This window comes from Teleopsis dalmanni, chromosome 2 (assembly GCF_002237135.1).
Source record: "Teleopsis dalmanni isolate 2A chromosome 2, ASM223713v2, whole genome shotgun sequence".
In the NCBI taxonomy this organism is placed as follows: Eukaryota; Metazoa; Arthropoda; class Insecta; order Diptera; family Diopsidae; genus Teleopsis; species Teleopsis dalmanni.
In genome coordinates this window covers 76,925,844-76,942,956 of record NC_051847.1, presented here as the reverse complement: position 1 = coordinate 76,942,956, position 17,113 = coordinate 76,925,844, and the positions used below count along the sequence as shown (strand labels likewise).

Here is a 17,113-nt window from a genome sequence, read left to right as displayed (position 1 = left end):
CTCACTTAACCCCTACGTAATCAATATCCTAACCCATATATTCGTATTTTAAAATTCCTCATATTTTGTAATGGCTCCCTTAATTATATGATGTGCTTATAGACTTTTCTAACCTATAAAGCTGCAAATATGTTTGCAAATACTAATTCTATAGTTTCTATAAACTGGAGAACTAATACTGTAGCATTAGTTGGTCCATAGACTTTGATTAACTATTGGTTAAAAATCGAAAGTCATCGCTACTGACGCGACACTCCAATTAATCGGTAGAATATGAGGCGATTTTTTATTTGATTTAGATGGATGGTCTTTACTAGTAGTGCAGAGATTACATTGCTAACATGATACGTGATGAGCAATTTTGAAATACATTACCATCTCGAATAAGGTTCTATCTGCGATAAAAAACTGACGTTTCGGCCTAGAAGAGGATTAAAGTTCTAGTAATATTCTCTATGATTGTTAATTTGCGGTCCGGGTTAGAAAGAGAATTCTGGTGCGGGAACTTCTATCCTCATCTGACATTATGAATACACTATGACCTTCATTCCAAGGACGGAATGCTTTATGTTTAGTTAGAGTCATTTGTTATAAAAAAGATTAACTTATCAGCCTGAAAGTGGATTAAAATATTAGGTAAATTCTCTGTGATTTTTTGGGTTTGATGTGGAGTAGAAGGAAGTTACTGGTGTATGAGCTTCTGTCCTCTTCTAATATTGGAAAGACATTATGACCTTCATTGCAAGGTCTATATACATTATTTTTAGTTAGGATCACTGTGGCTTAAACTAGTTTAAGCCACAGTTGTTAATTGTGATACAAACGATCTTCTAAGATAGTTTAAGCCACATTTGGTAAGTATAATACAAAAGATCATCTTAGATTATCTAAGCCACAATTGTTAATTGTGATACTAAAGATCTAATTTATCTAATTTAAAAAAGTTACAATAAAAAGATAAATTCACGTTTAATGATAACCACTGAGAAAGAAAAAACAGATGATAATTTAATTAATCAATTTCTATGAAATCTATTGTAGGGAATAAAAAATATTAAAAGCGACTTCAGATAAAATAATGTCAACGTGTCATCCACCCCTTTCAATTAAAAAATACACTTAATGGTCATATTTAACTTTAAATAAATATATAATGTGCACTCCCTTAATTCAGAAATAACTCATTCCACCTGATTTCCAGACTACTACAAGTCATATAACTTTACTAGTTTCTCCATCTTCCTAGCATCCGTTTCCCCTAGTGAAGCATAGGGCCGTAACGATTCTCTTAGGTATTTCTCTGCATATATCGTTCCATGTGTAGTGTGCTTCTGTTATTTCTCTTTCAATTGTCCTTCTCCAAGCTAAAGCCGGTGCACCAGGGCGTCTGTTGCCTTCTAGTTCCATGTCAAAGCTTGTAGTGAAATGTATTTATTTGGTCGTCGGATAGTATATCCTATCCATCTTTTTGATTTGTTTGTACCAAAAGATCTGCATTTGATATGCGGCTCGAAACTTCACTAGTTAAGTTGTATCAATTCAAGGCCTCCAATCTATATATTTTTTTTTACTTCTCTGATACAAAAAAATAAAATCTCAAATAACTTTTTTATCTCAAAAATGTTAACAAATTAAATATATACATTTATTTAAAAATTTAGAAGTTGTAATTCAGATGCTTTAACTTATCTTATTTATAAATTTCTTATTTGTTCAAAATAAATAAAATATTATACTTCATAACAATTAATAGTTTATTAAAAGATTTTAAAATTATGTATAAAGCTAACACTTAAAAGAAAAATTCAAAAGATTTAATTATAATATAAATACATATGTCTAAATACTAACGTTGATCTTTATTGGCTATGTAACAGTTTAGTGAAATCGGCGTATGCTGATTCCAGATCGAAGAGAAACTGTCTTACTTGTGCCTCTGATAATTCATCCGAAGCCTGCATTTCATTTAAAGTACTCAACCATGTCTCAACTTTCTGTTTGGCATCAAAGTCTTTGGGTATGAGCGAAAGGCGATTCATATTATCAACCAAGTCCTTAACATCAAAATGCAAAGCATCCATTGTGTTCATTTTCAGACGTAACTTATCCATAATTGTGATGAAAAGTGATACGATTTCCGCAATACATTTCGATGTGTTACCCTTGTCATCGCGTATCGTTATGGGACGGTCTTCTCGTATGCGTTCCAAAGCAGCTGGACAATCAAGTCGGAATTTCTTCACAAATGTGTCAACTGTTGGGAACTCATCACATTGCACTTGTTTGAAGGCTACTTTATACTGCACTAAATACTTCGAACATGCTGCTGTGTATTCTTGAGGCGTGATACAATCACGGAAATACGCCTTCTCCAATTGTTGCAAAGTATTAATTATCGCATATAAATCTGCCATATTATCATATTTCTCACGTTCTCTAGCATTTCGGAAAAGTTTCACCTCTTCATATAAATCCGGATTATCTTGCATCTCTTATTTCGTAAAATTTATCAAGTATTATTAAAAAAATGTTTTCTCCTAATTTTTTATACAAAGAACAGATTTTGCTTGAATGACGAATAATGCAAAAAAAAAATTGACAACAAAGTTATATTTTAGTGTTGCCAACTCTTTCCATATTTTATTGTAAATTGTTCGGATTTTCATAAAAATTTTTTAATAACCGTTTATAAGTTGTGATATTCTGTTTAAATTTAAAAAGACATAATTATGAAAAAAAAATTTTATGTTTTTATTATTAAATGCCATTGTAATAAGATTTATTATTAAAATATAGACTAATAATAATGGGGTTATCTAAGTTGAGTTCTAAATGAGGAAAATTCTAAGTTGTGCCGATAATGTATTGATGTGTCGATACGTGTTGATAAATGGCTAAATGTGTGCAGTGCAAAAAAACTCCCATTTGGTTTAGCATCAACTTAGCCTAACTCGCACACGTCCTAAATATGTAATTAATATGCCTGTTGCACGAGCTACTCATAGTAACATAAATGAAGTGCCAAATTACGCTCTTTATTCAGATTTTCTTGGAACAGTTTTGTGTGAAATCTGGTGAGAGCACCAGTGCCACGCAAATAAACAACACAAAAATTTAAATTCAAACCAAAACAGCTGGATTGTGTAGCATTTTCAAATTTCGACAGGGATGGTATACTCTCTCAGATGTTCTCATTTACTCGAAAATTTCCTAGTGAAACACAGTTGTGTATACACAGTGTTACTCAAAGTTACTACGAGTAGCTCGTGAAACAGACCTATTATAAAAAAATTAATAATTACATCATAAAAGATCAACTATGGTTGCGGTGCCAGTACCTTGTTTATTTTTATTCTAATTAATAATTAAACTAATTATTAATTATAATTGCTGCAATTGATTTTTATTTACTGACTTCACTATTATAATTTATTCTCCTTATAATTTAATATTTACCGCAATAAATTATTATATATTAAAATATAGAACACTAAATGAAGATGGGACTTATACGGCGTTTACATTGGCCGAAAATGGCTCATTTTGGTCAAAAATCGAAAATGAGTATCGAATGGCTCATTCTTGCATATAAAATTTCAAGCACAAAATGAGCAATTTTCTCACATTCTGTATGAATGACGTTCGAATGCATTCCACATACGTTCCAAATGCAAAGGAATCCATTGAACATACCCTAAATGAAAGCTCTTCGTGGCATTTTGACAGTTTGAAAAAGCTGTTTTTAACATATTTACAAAAAAAGGTAAACAAATGTTTGCATTTTCTTGAAAACGATGCACTGTTTTTTAGAACTTTTACCTCCCAAAAAGTAATTAATCGAAGTTAAAAATATGTTTTAAGTTTCTAATGTAAGGTTTGAAGACATATTTAACCTTCATGCAACATTTTTGTGGCACAGGCCAAAAATCAAATCAACATGCAAGTTGAAAAATCAGCTGTTGAAATGAGAACAAATGAAATAGAACGAATGTAAACACTTTCAAATGACTCATTCAGAATGAGCCATTTTCGGCCAATGTAAACGCCATATTATCGAAAATTACAATCAAAAATTTAAAATTATTTTAATACAGTTTTGATTAAAGCATTAATCTTCGTTTTAAGTTCCCATACTATAAAAGAGTTTTTATAATTTAGAAAACGTTGATGGATTTATAATGGAACATCCGAAAAATGATGGTATTATAATATGAATTGAAATATTTTTTCGACATTCAGGCGAGTATTACTTTGCTCTTGGATATAGTGGTCTAACATCCATAACTATTAAAATCATAACCATCTGAAAAAAATTAACTGGGTTTGAGCAGAAGTATGGATTTAGTTAGTAACAGAAACTAACAGTACTTCAACAGAGTTATAAATATTTGAACGAGTTAAATTAGGCTATTTTGAACAAATCGTCTTTTGCATAAAAAAAAATGATACCACAGTGAATATAATCTTTTTCATGAGATGATCTAATTTACAGTATAAGTATATGCTATCACACTATAGATATAACCTTCCGCACTAGATCACGTGAAGTTTAAATTTATTATATCAAACGGCTTCGACTCTTTAATCTTCTAGCAATGTTCTCAAAGCTTCATCATTGGCATGCAGTTCCATAAGTGATTTGGTTCTCCTTGTTATTACTTTTTATTTGAATGACTAATGGAATCTTGAGGTCCTTGTATGTCTGCCTCTAACGTGCCTAAATGCTTTACCCACTTCTTTCAATACTTTATTTTTCTAAATCAATGAACATATTATATTTTTGGTAGTCTGACTAGTGCATTCCCAGAGTGAAGCTACGTGACACTATGCAGATTTAAAAAGTTGTTTATTGATAATCAGCTTGATGTGTTGACATATAAAACTATGTAGAGAGGTATAAATGTGATAATTAAATAAACTAGGCAGATTATATACACGTGCCATGGGAGTAGTCAATAAAGATATATGAAGAGGTATTCCATCTCTGAAAGTGTGACCAAAGTATTATTTCATAATAAAATTAATAGTATTATTAATTTGATAATACCCATATTTCAATATTTTATAATGAAAAAAAACGCCAATGAGATTTTGACGCTCCCTAAATATGATTTATAGATAACGAAAGTATGTTTACTAAAACCAGTGAGTTTACGGAAAATTGCGGGTTAGCCTAGCTAAGAATAAACTTTACGCTCGGGATCATAAATGCCAGTAATGTAGAGCGGAATAGTAAAAGGAAGAGCAAGAGTCTTCTTTAAAATAGTAGGCGAAGAATTGGGGGGGGGGGCTTATGTCTCATAGATTCAAACAGCATTATTGGGAGCGAATTTACCTGAAGAATCTCGAGGGAATTCCGATCACTTGTAAAATATCGCCTAGCTAGTGAAAGAAGGTATTCCTCTATGCGAGTGACCCTAGCAGAGTTGGGATAGTGTATGCTACATGGAAGATTCTTCTTTCAAGGACTCAATGAATTTGCTTGAAGGTTTCGCTACATTTACATGAAAGAAAATCATGTTAAAGTCAAGGTATAGGTGTCTGCATAAGATAAACTAGATTACTGCAAATATAAGCTGGTTCATCCGTACAACTATGGTAATGTATCCTTTTTCAGCAGAAAAGAGTTAGGGTTACTGGTGGGATATTTAACGGGTCACTGTGGACTGCGTTATCACCTTAATAAAATGGGTCTGTCCGAAGAGATAGATTGTCGACTCTGTTCAGAAGCAAACGAGACTTCCAGTCACATTCTCTGTGAACTACTCTCCCTTTCTGTCATTAATGAGGTTCTCAACGGCCGACATTCTAGCTTTCATTCGGAAGGCGGAATGTCTTTTGTTCGGTTAGGGTGTGTTACAGCATAAAAGATCAACCATAGTCACAGTGCTCGGCTCCGTTGGGAGCTGTTACCCTGTCGATTCCTATTCCTACTGCAAATATATAGACATCTCTTTCATACGGTTGCGGATTTGCAGATTATCTTATTCGTATAAGATGAAAAGTAAAAGTAAGTAGCGTTATTCACACACATTGCCTTCCACAAGTCACATCTCACTTCAGAGTGGTATTCATAGGTGTATATTCATATGTTGATCCTTTTTTTCGAGTCAGCGCAACTGGGCACTTTTACTCTTTGATAGCTGGGGGTACTACAGGGTCCCACCCATCTCATTGACTAATTTGTATATCTCTCATAAGCTTCATAATTATTCGGTGATTGATCTAAGATCTGCGTACCTCCGCGTGCGGAGACTGATTACTCTAAGATTAGTAGGATTAGTAGATTAGTAGGTAAGTAGGATAGCCTGTCAATTTTCGCATATAACTTCAGGGCTCTGTCCCTTATGCAAGTTGAGTAATTCACACACATGTATAGTATATTACTTCTTATATTTATTACATTATACTATTACACTTATTGTACTTATTATTATATATTATACTTATTTAATACTTTATTATTATTATTATTACTTATTAGTATATTACTAGAATTGATTAGAGTACTGGTATAAATACTGGAATAAATTCAGATTTGCAGATTACCTTATCCGTATAAGATAAAAAGTAAAAGTAAGTAGCACTATTCATACACATCGCCTTCCACAAGTCACATCTCCCTTCAGAGTGGCATGTATAGTATATTACTTATTATATTTATTACATTATATTACTTATTTAATACTTTATTATTATATTACTTATTATTATTCTACTAGAATTGATTAGAGTACTATAGAATACTAGAATACTATATATATAAATACTTTTTATTATTAATGATATGGAGGGCAAGCAAATGTTCTTTTTTTAATGGTAAACTAATAATATATTTTATTAAATTAACATAAGTCTTATTATCATAATCTATTGCATTAGTATTTAGTATTTTAAGTGTGAAATATTTACTGATAATGTCTACTATAGATTGTCGATACAAGTATTTATCCCAAGTACGAGTATTTCCCTATTATCAATTAATGATAAGCCAATCGCATTAAGCTCATTGATATCAATATTTTCATTAATATAATTATTAATACAAAATAATCATTAAACGAACATCTTATCAAACAATTTAATAAAGTTTATAATATTACTTTAGGACTAAAGCTAATATTGGCAGCGCTTGTGGGAAAATGTTATTGCCGTCATAAAAGAAGTAGCAGTTCACTTTCGATTCTAATAAAACTCGTTTCTATACAAATAAAATAAAAAACGCATCATATCTTATTGTATTGTATTTGTTAATAAACAAATATTCATTTTGGCAATATTTTTCAAGAACAGAATCACAACTGCCTCAGTTGGAAGAAAACATGTGAACTAAACTTTGTTGTGCATCGTCAGCGTCGAAACGTGACTTACCGTAAAAAAGTGTTAATTGTTATAAAAAATATTTATTAAAAAATATTCCAAATGGGAAAATTTTATAGTTTTTTCTCCACTTACAATAATTTATAGTGAATTTAAAAAATTTGTTTAATATTTGTTGATAACAGTTTTTTGTGTTTTGTTGGCTATCAAAGTTCAAACGTTAAAAATATTATTTAATTTTTGCTCAAATAATTAGTTCGAGTGGTTATAGTAAAGCAGTAGCTTAAATATTTCTTTTTAAAATAAAATAAAAAAAATATAAATATATTTTAAAACATATAATTTAAATAAAAAAAAAAAAACAAAGCAAAAAATATTGATTTTTATACAAAATCATTAAAAAATTATTAAAAAATTGTTCTTAACAAAAACTATTACTAACTTACTTACTGTTGTCCTTCTCCCCTAAGTGGAGCATAGGGCCTCAGTGATACCTTTCGTGATTTGGTTCCAGACATACTGTACAAAAACTATTAAAACAAAATCACTTATTTCTGTTTAAAAATAAATTAATTGATAATTTCAATTAATTTAAAAGAATTATTATTCTTTTGTAAAACTATAGTTATATAGTTAATTATACTATAGTTAATTATCAATTTCTCAAAATGGTGCAGGAGAAAGCTGAAAACACGGTAAGTTTAAAAAAAATTATAATTACTAATAATATAATCGAAAATATTATGTATCTCGATATATAACAATATTTAAAAAAAATTGTAAATAATCTATTAATTTTATATGTATATATATGTTCATGTTTGCAAATGATATAGTATGTCTAAATACATAACAATTATTAAATAATTTTTAAATAATTTAATATATTTACATATAAATGTTCACGTTGTATTTAATAAATATTATATAAATATTTTCAAGAGTCTTCAACACTAAACATCTTTTTTTTTAATTAATATTTTATTAATTATAAAATATTAATATCAGTTTATAACTATTGTTAAATAATTTTTAACTATTTTAATATATTTATATATATTATATATATATATATATATATATATATATATATATATATATATATATATTATATGCACGTTGTATATATATATATATATATGCACGTTGTATATGTTTAAATAATATATAAATATTTTCAAGAGTCTGCAACAGTAAATATCTTGAAACATCTTGTTTTTTTTTAAATTAATATTTTATTAATTTTAAAATATTAATTAATTTTAATGAGTTTTTATAAAAAATAATTTCGTTAATATCCTTGATTAATTTAAATCATAATAGCTGCTGAATTGTTTCTATTTAATATAAATATATTTAGGTTTTTATATGGACCAGTCAGATTATTAATTAATTTTAAGAGTGTAAATTTAATTATATTTTATTATATTTATATGAATATGTGCACGTTGTATATGATTAAATAATATATAAATATTTTCAACAGTCTTCAACACTAAATTTCTTGAAACAGCTTTCTTTTTTCTTTATTAATATTTTATTAATTTTAAAATATTAATTTATTTTAATGAATTTTTATAAAAAATAATTTCGTTAATATCCTTGATTAATTTAAATCATAATAGCTGCTGAATTGTTTCTATTTAATATAAATATATTTAGGCTTTTATATGGAGCAGTCAGATTATTAATCAATTTTGACAGTGTAAATTTAATTATATTTAATTATGTTTATATGGATATGTGCACGTTGTATATGATTAAATAATATATAAATATTTTCAAGAGTCTTCAACATTAAATATCTTGAAACAGCTTTCTTTTTTCTAAATTAATATTTTATTAATTTTAAAATATTATTTATGTAATTTTAATGAATTCTTATAAAAAATAATTTCGTAAATATCCTTGATTTATTTAATTATTGGTGAATTGTTTGTGTTTGATATAAATATATTAAAGCTTTTCTATGGAATAGGTAAAATTAAGCCCACAGCAATTACAAGATTTATAAATAGTCTAAAATTGTCATAGTTAGGGCTTTAGGCGCACAATAGATCTTTTAGGTCGGGGTGCTTTAATAGCCTATAAAAATATGGAACAGTCATATTATTAATTAATTTTAACAGTAAAATTATTTAAACTTTTTCCAAGAAATAAAATAAAAATTTCTTCAATTTAATATGCTTTTTATTATTGTTAAAATACATAATATGCATCAAATAATTATATGTTATTTTAAGAATTAAATATTTTATTGTCAAAATGTGTAATTTAATTAATTACATTAATTACCATAAAAAGGATTAAAAAAAAATATAAAATAAAATAAATTAAAATAAATAAAATAAAATAGAAAATATATATAATAATAAAACGTTTAATAAGACAGTCATTAAAAACACAAACTGTTGTTTTTAAATAATGTTTTTAATAAAAATAATTTATAATAATTCAAATTATCTCTGACATTCATCTGTGGGAATGGTCATAAAAATGAACAATAAATTAAACGTTAAAAACGAAATGTTTCTTAATTTTTAATTAACTCAAACCAACAAAAACCGCTTATTATTATTTTTTTTTTTTTTCAAATGCTAAAAAAACTATTTATATTTGTGTTTGAACCAGTTTTAGGTAGTATACATATTTTAATAAAATAAATTAATTAAAATGTTTAGCTTTGCCAGTTTTGTAAATCAGTTTAAGTTAACACTGTTTCTTCTTACACTATACCCCTTGCATCCCATATTTCATCAGAGATTCAGAGATTTTTATGGATATAAATCGTTAATTTAAAGGTGTCATGAAAATTTAACACATTTGAAAGATACAAGACTTGAAATTCAATTTCAAAAGCCATTGGAATGGTTTTCGTGGATTATTTCTTACTTTTTTTTATAAAATATAAAACATATTAACGAAAGGCATTCTCATTAGGATTATTAGGAGACTTTGTTCATAATTACAATAGAAAAGTTCTTACTTATTTTAAGAAGTTGCTATGGAGTGGAGACTTAAGCTCCGTACAAATCTCCACTCCACAACACCTTCTTCAGAAAATTTAAATTTTCGAAGTTATTAAAAATTAATTATTTTTATTTACAAGTTAATTAGTGAAATACTTTTTAAATGCACATTTGTGAGAAAAAAAAACAATGCATTCTTGAAGAATAAATTAATTAACTTTATATACAGCTAAATTAGATAATCGTTTGCTTTGGTCCTCTTATTTTAAAGACTAGATCAGACCTTTATCTAAGTTAGGTCATACTGGCGATTCTAAGAATCCACTTAAACCTATTGGCCCATTGGGATTTAAGCTTCGTTCAAATCTCCGCTCCACAGCAGCTTCTTCAGAAAATTTAAACTTTCGAAGTTATTAAAAATTAATTATTTTTATTTACAAGTTAATTAGTGGAATACTTTTTAAATGCACATTTGTGAGAAAAAAAAAACAATGTATTCTTGAAGAATAAATTTAATTATATAGTACAATTAAAGAGTGTCTGTATAAAAAAAAATTAATTGTATGAAATCAAAAAGCCATAAAGCTTTATTTATAATAACAATAAAGTAATTATTTTTATGCAAATACCACAAAGCAAAAATTTCAGGTTGTGGCACATTTTTTTTATTAAAAAACTTGTTAAAAAATTCATAATTTTTTAATCTATAAAAGCAATTAAAAAATATAGAAATGTAAAACAATTATAATTTACTTAGCTGATCTGTGACACAGTTTAGCGGGAATGAAAAGAAATATTATTAATATTAATTTTATTGTATATTCATTTATTATGTATTATTTAGAGTAAAAATAAAAAAAAATCATTAGTTAAAAATTAAACCAACAGTTTAAACAGTTAAATACACAAGTATTATTGATTAATAAGAACTGTAATTTTTTTTAATAAATCGAGCCAGCATTCTAAAATATTGTTTTACAATCTTCGACATATTTGAGTGATCTCACAATATTGATTTTATTTATATAATTTTACTATTTGTAGGATAACAAAAGCAGAAGTTAAGAAGGTTAAGAATTGATTTAAACAATTTAATATTTTTTATCTTAATTCGTTTGAAAAATCTGTTATTAGGAATCAACTCCTATAAAACAACGAATAAAAATTATAACCTGACATACATTTATGATGTATTATCTGTATATAATAGAATTATTCTCACTAAAACCGTCTCTAAGGAATGCAAAATGGACAAATTCCAACTATAGGCCCGTTTAGATCAAAAGCTGAAACCATTTTCCAGTGATAAAGGGAAAGGCAGACTAAGAACACAGAAGGCTTAGTATTTAGACAACAAATATATCCATATAAATAAGGGGAAGAGGGAAGATGTTCTTGCTAGTAATTACTGATTAAGAGTAAACTCTATACAAAGAGTTGTTGTTACCACGATTGTAGAACTGGATTACAGGAGAAACGCGGTCGTTCAGATAAAAGGCCAGAAATTGTGGAGACTTGTACCTTATATTAATAAATTTATATTTAGTAAATTTGGTACTTATAAAAATAAAAAGTATGAGAAGCGGGCAAATAACGAAATATTGTACTTATAATACAAAATGAGTAGTTAGCTCAATTGCTAGAAATGTTCGGGTACATAGTCATTAACAATTAGTACAAAAAGTAGCACAAAGCAGTTATTGTTAAAAATGTGTTAGTGAATTCAATTAAATAGAATCAAATTAGTTAAAACCAATAAAACCTAGCGCATCTAATTTTAAAGCAGAGTTTTAGAATCGCGATTTATATTATTGTGAACTGTCAGTTGGACTCTACACAATACAGCCATCTGTCATTAGTGCAATCAACTGCTAAAGAGAGTTGGCAAATCCACTCATATTCAACTGTTCAAACGCAACCTAAGCTTTTTAAATTATTTTAGAATTTATATAATAAAGCATTGAAATTTTAATATAATTACTCTTGTTTTAAAGATTTTTTTATTTAAGTGAATAATTTTTCATTATATTAGAAAAAAATGTATAAAAATTGATACAATAGATAAACATAATGTAGTTCATTAAATTAAATGTAAATAAAAAAATTGTGTAATTCTAAACAAAACGTTATTGCTATATGAGATAATAATAACGTGATCAGTTATCAATTTTTAATAATTTCTAAATACAAAAAAAAATGTGTTTGTGCAGTAAACAAATAATTTTTATTTACATACATAAGTTTATCAAGTTTTATTATCACAGCTTTGGTTTAATTTTTTTAATATTTGCAAATATTAATTAAAAGTGCATATTGTGGTTTTTTTATGTTTAACATTTGCAAAAATTAGTAAAATTTAAACCGTCGAATGTATATTAAATTAATATCTAAGAGTTGTTAAGCGGGCCACAAAGGCAGATGCTCGTTTAAGGGCCAATCGTAACTTAAGTGTAACTGCTGACTTAAGTCATGCGTAAGTCATCAATTTTGCTGGCTTAATGCATAGTAACGTCAGTTTTGCGACTTAATTTACAACTGTAAAATGGGTTTAAGTTTCTAAAAATTTACAGTATTACATTCCTAATAATAAGGTATATAATTCTGGTTTATTTTAATAATTTTTCAGCTTTAATTTTGTATAAAAGAAATTGTCCTGGAAAAGTGAAAAATATATATTTCTATACATTCAATAATCAGTTATAAAAGTATAGTAAATGAACGTCGATCCTTCAAATAAATTTGTGAAAATTATAGAAATAAGTAGATATCAATATTGTCCTAAATTAAATTTTATTTTTTACAACTTATTTCACAAAAAAAAAATTTCAGAATAAGTGAAAAGGATTTATGCATGATCATCCATTGCTAGTATGAAGAGTTTTAATAAATGTTATAAATACTAAGTTAGATAATTAACCCAATGGGCCAATAGGTTTAAGTGGATTCTTATAATCGCCAGTATGACCTGATTTAGATAATCGTCTGATCTAGTCTTTAAAATAAGTGAACCAAAGCAATCGATTATCTAACTTAACTGTATATAAAATTAATCGTTCTTTAACAATAATATATTTAATATAATTTTTATTAAAAATTCATATTGTTATCGGCAGCTTAAGGTTTCTACATAAGTTTTTCATTTATTTCGTTGGGACCTGCTTGCGTAGTCCCTTTGGGAGGTGTTGGACGGAGCTTGCTCATCGACTGATTCCGGGACGTAAACCCGTTCTTTTTTGAAGGTTTATTTCAACGTTGGAATAGTGGCCTCTAAACTTGTCACTGTTCCATGTTTTACTAACGTAATTTACTGATTTAGTAAAATATTGACGTAGTTAATTTATCGTTACTCTAATATCAAAATCTTTATTAAAACAAAAAAATGTTTACTAAAATAAAGTTAGAAATTAACATGACAGCCACGAAGGCTATCCAAACTCCTTGCAGTCTAACATAAGTATAGATTTAATGCATAATATGTTAAGCAACATTATGGCTAGATTTTACCGTTTATAACATATTAAACTAATTTTAATAGCTACAATAATTATCTATATAATTTGTCAAATGAGTTGTATTTAATATATATAGCAACTTAAATTTCACAATCTGTAGTTTAAAAATCTTAACTTATTTAAGTAAAACAAAATTCTTTTAACTTAGTCTTTTCTTTATAACATGCAGACATTTGTCCTTTTATTAAAACTTAAATATTATTTTATCAAACAGTATTAACGTATAATATATCATATATCTCTTTCAATATAAAATACACATATTCCAATAAAATTTTTATAAACTAATTTATTAAAACATAAGAGAGATATATATTGACAATTTTATATGTAAACATAGAATGTTGGCATGGTTTAAATTCTTTAAGACGCTTATATAAAAAGCAATATATTTTTGAGTTTAAATTTAATTTTAATATAAATTATAATATACATATATCTAATTGGCTCAGTAAATAACTGTTTGGTCAACCAGTTTATAAGCTTGTCCTGAAAAAGTTTTTGGCGGATAAACGACAAACAGGCACAATTGTAATATTGATAGCATACAACCAAGAAAATTGGGAATCTATAAAGAAATTTTGATTAATAACAAATAATTAAAGTATTTTATATAAATATAGTATTTTACATAATTATAGTATTTTATATAATTATAGTATAACAATAATATATACTTGTATAAATGAATCCGATATAATAACGCCATATATCAGCCACTGAAGGGAAACTAAAAATGACATCGATATTAGTGGAAAAGGCAAACTCTCTGAGTTTTTAACTCGTATCACGTGCATTAACATTGTTAGTGGAGCCGCAAAGAATCCCACAGTTACAATGCAACACACTATACCTAAAATATACAAACATATTTAATAGTTAAAGCAATTTTTTAATGAATCTCACAAACCCATTATTTTTACAGCCTTATCATTATCTGTTTCCTGATTTGTATATAATATAACAGCTAATAAAATGAGCAGTACTGCAGAGAATTGTTTTAGGTACGGTTTTTTATTGACGGTGAATATATAGTATAAAACCGCATACATAAAAAACAGCATAGCGCCAATTATGTTGACAAAAGCAATAGTCTGCTCATTAGTAAAGCAGCCATAGCGTAACCAGAGACTACAGCTAATTAAAAAAATATGTACATACATTTAAATTAAATTAAAAATTGTTAAAATTGTTATTCCAAGTGTTTTTTTTTTTTACAAGACTTACGATAAAAAGCCACATATGAACGGAAAGCCAGAAGAGTCGCCCGTGCTTTTCTTTTGCATATATTTGTGACATACTATGCTGTTTAATTAGTTAAAAAGTAATTATTAGATAAAAGCGTGCATACTTAAGATTACTCACGCTCCTGATAAGTATTGAAAAACCGTTGTAATTACCGCTGTCGTCTCTAACAGCGATACCAAGTTTGGAATTTGCATGTTTTTTTTTTAAATTAAAAAATTTTTTTTTTTTATTTTAATACAAATTACATGAAAAAATTTAATAAACATATAAGATAATTGTTAATTAGTTAAGCAAAATGCTATACATTTTATTTGTTAGTTCAAACTAAGCACTAAAACCGAAAACAAATATCAGCAGCCAACTCGACGACAGCTTTGACAACTTTCATTCTCGCAGAAACTTGAAATAAAAACAAAAATTCGGAGGAACACGTAAACAAATAACAGGGTTGCCGTGTGCTTAAATTTAAGTAAAAACAGTACGTAACGATTGAATCGTTAACGATTCAAATCGCTATTTCCATTTTTACCATTTAAATAAAATTATTGAAAAAATATTTATATTTTTTATCGTATTTTTTTTTTTATAAAAATAGAAATATCATTAATTAATTCAATTATTCTACAGCTGGTTTTGATTTCGTTCTAATATAAACACAGCAAGTAAAATTGTTAATAAAAATATTCATAGCAAAAGTAACAAAACTCCAAAAAAATATGCGAACATAAAAAGTCAAGTACGGCTTTGGATCAGTTGGTTAAGGTGCGCTGATTTTGAGCTTTAAATTTGGCAGGACATGAATTCGATTACTTACGAATAATTAAATACAAGAATTATTTCCAAGACCACTGATGATGGGTATTTGGCAATACTCGAAACAGCTGTATGGTCAGCCAAAAATTCAATTAATTAAAATAATATAAAATGAATTTTTGTTGTTGTAGTTTCACTACTGTTCGAAAAACCTCCTTAATTTATTTGCTGCTTGAAAAAAAATCATTTATAAGTAATCAATTACTGAGTTTATACGTGGAAGATAATTACGATTTTCAAGCAAAAGTTTTCAGCTTATAAAAAATTAATGTAATTATCTTATAATGATTTTCATTGGGAAATGTAGATTTTTGCAGGAAATCTATATTTTTGGTAATTTTATTTTTAATTTTTGAGTTGTTGAGTCAAAATTATTTTTAAATCTGTTTTATTTTTTTAAGAATATTATGTTTTATATCGATTTAATTTTTAGTATATTTCTGTACGTATTTCGGCAAATTTCGCTTTTGCCTTCAACAGGAGAATTCCTAATATTAGGAATACTAGAATATTACGATTGATAGGATTTATCTAACAATAACACACAGTAACGTATAAATTATAGTCATCTGACGCCGGCAATTAAATGATAATCAGATTATTGTTACTTTAAATTTTCTAATTTACATCGAAAACAAGCAAAAATATAGTGATTAATGATTATTTTAACACCTGCGTAACATGTCCTAGGATGCTTAAATTTCATGAATTTAAATCATTTTATATTCTAGTCGGAGACTAAAAGATCCACTCACAGAATAAAGTAGAGATTCTGAATAATACTAACTCAAACAAATCATCCATAATTCACATTATATTTTTTAGCAAATAAAGTTTATTGCATAAAGGTGTATGATAGGCCCATGACCTCAAAGTATACAGTGCTATGGCTATTTTTATATCTAAAGATATACAATCCCGAAATGTTATTGGTAAGGCATATTATTTTTTTTCATGAGTAAACTTTACGAACACTGTTATAAAAGGTTATTTTCAGCAAAAATTTATTTCATTGGCATAAGTTGATTTATGCATGTGAAAAAGCTTTTATGTGTCAAAATGTTCTGCAAAAGCTCTGGGAGAGCTTTTGTTTGTTTACATTTTAATTGTTAACAGAAAATATTTAGTTTTGTATTGTTAGCAGAGATTAATTAATTAATTAATTAATATTTATAAAAATCAAACATTTCAAAAAATATTTGTTTCTTATTTGTTAATATTTTGTTTCATGTGTTGAATGCGTCAACTTTT

The 17,113-nt window shown here is 27.0% G+C and overlaps 3 protein-coding genes across 4 annotated transcripts in view; 1 reads left to right on the top strand and 2 right to left on the bottom strand.

Moving 5' to 3' along the window:
• Nucleotides 1–1,766: 1,766 nt before the first annotated feature.
• Nucleotides 1,767–2,579, bottom strand: LOC119680085 (vacuolar protein sorting-associated protein 28 homolog). Its single transcript, XM_038092727.1, has one exon. The coding sequence runs from the start codon at nt 2,487–2,489 to the stop codon at nt 1,860–1,862; it is 630 nt and encodes a 209-aa protein (XP_037948655.1). The 5' UTR covers nt 2,490–2,579; the 3' UTR covers nt 1,767–1,859.
• Nucleotides 2,580–7,937: 5,358 nt separating this feature from the next.
• LOC119678519 (solute carrier family 2, facilitated glucose transporter member 1-like) overlaps nt 7,938–17,113 on the top strand; it is a 45,442-nt gene continuing 36,266 nt past the window's right edge. Inside the window, exon 1 of one of the 2 annotated variants that reach the window (XM_038090384.1) lies at nt 7,938–8,015. In XM_038090384.1, coding sequence (XP_037946312.1) covers nt 7,989–8,015 — 27 coding nt within the window. In that variant the 5' untranslated portion in view covers nt 7,938–7,988. The remainder of the gene's footprint in view (nt 8,016–17,113) is intronic. The other variant, XM_038090381.1, reaches the window with a different exon arrangement.
• LOC119678521 (sugar transporter SWEET1) lies at nt 14,104–15,503 on the bottom strand. The gene is made up of 5 exons (XM_038090385.1): nt 15,167–15,503; nt 15,029–15,106; nt 14,712–14,938; nt 14,479–14,654; nt 14,104–14,369 (listed from the first exon to the last, which is right to left on the bottom strand). The coding sequence occupies exons 1-5, from the start codon at nt 15,241–15,243 to the stop codon at nt 14,250–14,252; spliced, it is 678 nt and encodes a 225-aa protein (XP_037946313.1). The 5' UTR covers nt 15,244–15,503; the 3' UTR covers nt 14,104–14,249.

Bases quoted from the DNA above. Each gene is read 5' to 3' on its own strand.
- LOC119680085 (XM_038092727.1), bottom strand. From the start codon at position 2,489: ATGCAAGATAATCCGGATTTATATGAAGAGGTGAAACTTTTCCGAAAT.
- LOC119678521 (XM_038090385.1), bottom strand. From the start codon at position 15,243: ATGCAAATTCCAAACTTGGTATCGCTGTTAGAGACGACAGCGGTAATT. The intron at 15,107-15,166 runs GTGAGTAATCTT...CTAATTAAACAG, and splicing joins TTTCAATACTTATCAGGAGC to CATAGTATGTCACAAATATA. The intron at 14,370-14,478 runs GTATATATTATT...ATTTCTTTATAG, and splicing joins TATCGGATTCATTTATACAA to ATTCCCAATTTTCTTGGTTG.